Raw genomic sequence first — 3,644 nt, forward strand, 5'->3', positions numbered from 1 at the left:
TTTACTCTTATCATTAATTTATCCATTTTTCGAATTTATCTTAGTACCTGTAGTCAAATTTAGATTTCTAAAGCATAGCAAATATGACTAATTTAGCAAATCAAACACTTAATTAATATTTTGTAAGAATAGAGCAAAATGTTATGGAGGGAATAATTTCAGGAAAAATTCTTGATATAAATAATTAATTGACAATTTGGTATATTGCTAAGTAATATGTTATCATTTAAAAATAAATACTGAAAATATATATAAAAAAATTACACTACCAATATATACTAGTATAACTTAATTTGTTTTATCAAATAATAGGCCCTCGCACACTCCCACTCAATTTTAACATTTTTTTCCCTTTTCAAAATTTCAAATTCATCAGGTGGTTTAAAATTTTGAGTCTTTATCCTGGTCAAATGTTCTGCTACTGCTCGACAATCGTAAAAGGAGTGATCTGGAAAGTTGTAAACAATTAGGACATTCCTAAAGACAAACATGCCAGCCTTAAAATCAGTTTTCCAAATTATAGGAAAGTAAGAGAGAGAAAAAAAAAATGGTGGCCAGTATTCCAAAAATATTCAAAGGCTTGATTGTCTTTGTTTGTTCCAAGAAATTGTCATCACAGAACACAAGAGGATCAAACAAACTATTTGTACTCCCTCCTTCCCATATTGTAGTCGTAAACATCACTATACATATCCGTCCCAAAATTTGCAAAAGCAAGATTGAGTTAATTAATTTACTCTTAAAATTAATTGTTTTTGAAAGTAAATACTATTAATTACTAGCATGTTTGGCCAAACTTATTTTCCCCCAAAAGTACTTATGCTTATTTGAAAAAAAGTGAGGTGTTTGGCCAAGCTTTTGGGAGAAAATAAGTGCTTCTGGGGAGTAGCAGAAATAGTTTTTCAGAAGCTAAAAAAAACTGTTTTTGCCCAAAAAGACTTTTTTTAAAGTACTTTTGAGAAAAATATAAATAGAAACACTTTTTAAAAGCTTGACCAAACACTAATTGTTGTTCAAAAGTGTTTTTTTTAATTAATTGGTCAAACACAAACTGTTTTTAGCCAAAAGTGTTTTTTTAAAAATTACTTTTTTAAAGTACTTTTAGCTGATTTTAGAACTTGATCAAACAGGTTATACATTGAAAAGAGTTAAGGGTAAATTAGCCGTGAGGTGAACAAGATAGCGGATAGACTCGCAAACTATGGAAGCTCTCAACAAGTCCAAGTGATAGAAGAGGCAGAAACAATATTTTGAGATGTTCCTCCCCATTTTATCATTATTTTGTTAAACAATGAATCTCTCAGTAGAGACTATTTAGGGATTGCATTGTTTAGGTCTATCCCAGCTTTGTAATGACTATTTACTTTCATGTTTAATTTTAGTTATAAAATTCCATCGTTTAAGCAAAAAATAAAAAAGATAAATTAGTAAAAATACTTAGTATTATATATATATATATATATATATATATATATATATATATATTTTAAAGAGCGTGTAAAAAGAAAATATGACGCAGGGAGTAGCTTTCTATTCTTTTTAATATAAACATTTAATTAAAAATATACTAGCACCGTAAAATAACAGAATATTTACAAGCCCACCACATATAATAATGTAAGAAATACACCATATCATCGACTAATTTATAAACGTTTAGTCCTTAATTTTATTTTATTTTAAAAAAAGCACACTCAGCAGCTATAGGATATTCCAGCACTAAAAGTACATCATCAGTAATTAAAGAGTAATTAACTTTCTTCAAATCATTGGAGAAGACGAAGATGAAGATGAAGACGAAGACGGAGAAGTAGCTGGATATGGCCAAAATTGTGCATTTTTCACCTTTGAAACACTTGCCAATACACCCAGTGGAGTCACATCGCCGATGACTGTTACTTTCTTTGAAGCCAAATCTATGTTAACTGATTTCACTCCTGCATATTTTAATCCAAAACATTGCTTTCTGTTAATTGGATATATATAACCTATCCCTAATCCATAATTAATATTATACTAACTATAATATAATTAATAGTACTAGTGTATAACTTGCCTTCCATTCTGGAGATATGTTTTTTTACTTTCCCTTCACAACCTTTGCAGTGGATTGACACCCTCAATTCCACAACCTGTCAAACACGCCATTAACAAAATTTAAGTTCTATTTACTGAAGATAAGTTCGCCATTTATAAGGTAAAAATAAGAATTGGCGACCGACAAATTTTGTATCTGAACAGTAATTTTTTTTTTCTGGTAATTTAAGATTTCATTTCTAACTTAGTTTGGTGTTTCTCTGGAGGCAGTGCCCCCAGTAACTCCAATAATTGTCTGTGGGTCATTTACAACGCCATCCGGAGTAGGTATCCGGGAATGTCTAAACAGTAAATTTCATCGCTTCCTATTTAGCGTTGGATATATGTTATCCATGAGCAATTTAGCAACGAAGTTCATAGCTACTTCTAGAATTTTTAGTGTTATACGTTTAACTTGACGAGTTGGTAACTAATCTGCTATAATATGTTCAACTACACTGATTGTGTATATATAATTTAAATCCTAAATAGTGTTGTTAGCCACAAATTAAGAAATTACAAAGAAAGCAAAATGAAAAAAAAAAAATACTCCGTTTTGCTATATAAAAAAAAGATGCAAAAGTAAATAAACAAACCTGTTCACGGGGGCATGAAGGAGTTGATGAAGATTTATAGACACATAATTCATTTGAGTAAGCTTGTGAAGGTTTATAGACAGGAGATTCATGTGAACGAGTCGATGAAGATCGATACATGAGACGTTCATTGGTGCTTTTAGCCCTTAATGGTTTGCTAGGAACCAAAGCTTTTGCATCTCCAGAAGTATTACAATCTGATGATGATAAGAAATCTATGAATTTAGTATCACTTAACAAATACCTAGAGGAACCATGAGGAGAAGCTAAGTCAGTGATATCAGCTGAGCTTTTTCGACGTAATTCACTTGGTTTACTAGTGCTTTTTCGACCCTTTTGATAGTAGTAATTTTTGGGATCAAATGGAAGTTGATGAGAAGAACAAGGGACTGGAGTTTTGATTTTTGAATTAACGTCACCTAATCGTTCGATTTTACGGTCAATTTGACGCCTAAGGCCTCGACGGACCATAGCATGTTGATCCATGCTTGAACATATGGCTGTGGAAGCTGGAGAAGCACAAAAAAGATCTATGGATTTCATTTCTTTTTATTTTGAGGCCAAGAAGATGATGAAAACTCAGAGGAGAAGTGGAAATTAATAGGCTAGCTAGTTATAATAATGTTATAGTAGGGAAAATGATGGAAGGGAGAGTAGTATAGCTAAGATTTTTCAAAATGAAGGGGATGAATTTATAAAGTGGTAGTAGACTATAGTCGGGGTCGGATTTAAAAGCCCAACTATGGATTCACGTCTACTAATAATTTTTGTTCAAACTCTGTATACATATTAAAAAATTTATTAAATATTTATAAATATTTGACACTAAATTCATTTATTAATATAGGATTAATTTGAAATTGGAAACACAAACTTAAATGCTAAATTCGCGTTTTTCAAGTGCAGTGGTAGATGGGATACAAAGGAGATATTAAAACAACGAGAAAAATAAGTTCAAGTTGGACAAAAAAA

General features: G+C 30.9%; 1 protein-coding gene across 1 annotated transcript; it reads right to left on the minus strand.

Moving 5' to 3' along the window:
• Positions 1 to 1,591: 1,591 nt before the first annotated feature.
• On the minus strand, positions 1,592 to 3,391 carry LOC132600860 (protein SODIUM POTASSIUM ROOT DEFECTIVE 1-like). The gene is made up of 3 exons (XM_060314283.1): positions 2,673 to 3,391; positions 2,057 to 2,132; positions 1,592 to 1,937 (listed from the first exon to the last, which is right to left on the minus strand). Exons 1-3 carry the CDS (start codon positions 3,213 to 3,215, stop codon positions 1,762 to 1,764), a joined length of 795 nt encoding a protein of 264 aa, XP_060170266.1. The 5' UTR covers positions 3,216 to 3,391; the 3' UTR covers positions 1,592 to 1,761.
• Positions 3,392 to 3,644: the final 253 nt, after the last annotated feature.

This window comes from Lycium barbarum, chromosome 6, assembly GCF_019175385.1.
Source record: "Lycium barbarum isolate Lr01 chromosome 6, ASM1917538v2, whole genome shotgun sequence".
Lineage (NCBI taxonomy): Eukaryota > Viridiplantae > Streptophyta > Magnoliopsida > Solanales > Solanaceae > Lycium > Lycium barbarum.

Excerpts from the sequence above, each read along its gene's own strand:
- LOC132600860 (XM_060314283.1), bottom strand. The coding sequence starts at position 3,215 with ATGAAATCCATAGATCTTTTTTGTGCTTCTCCAGCTTCCACAGCCATA. Across the intron at positions 2,133-2,672 it reads CTTCATGCCCCCGTGAACAG|GTTGTGGAATTGAGGGTGTC; the intron begins GTTTGTTTATTT and ends CGTGTTTGACAG. Across the intron at positions 1,938-2,056 it reads ACATATCTCCAGAATGGAAG|GAGTGAAATCAGTTAACATA; the intron begins GCAAGTTATACA and ends TAAAATATGCAG.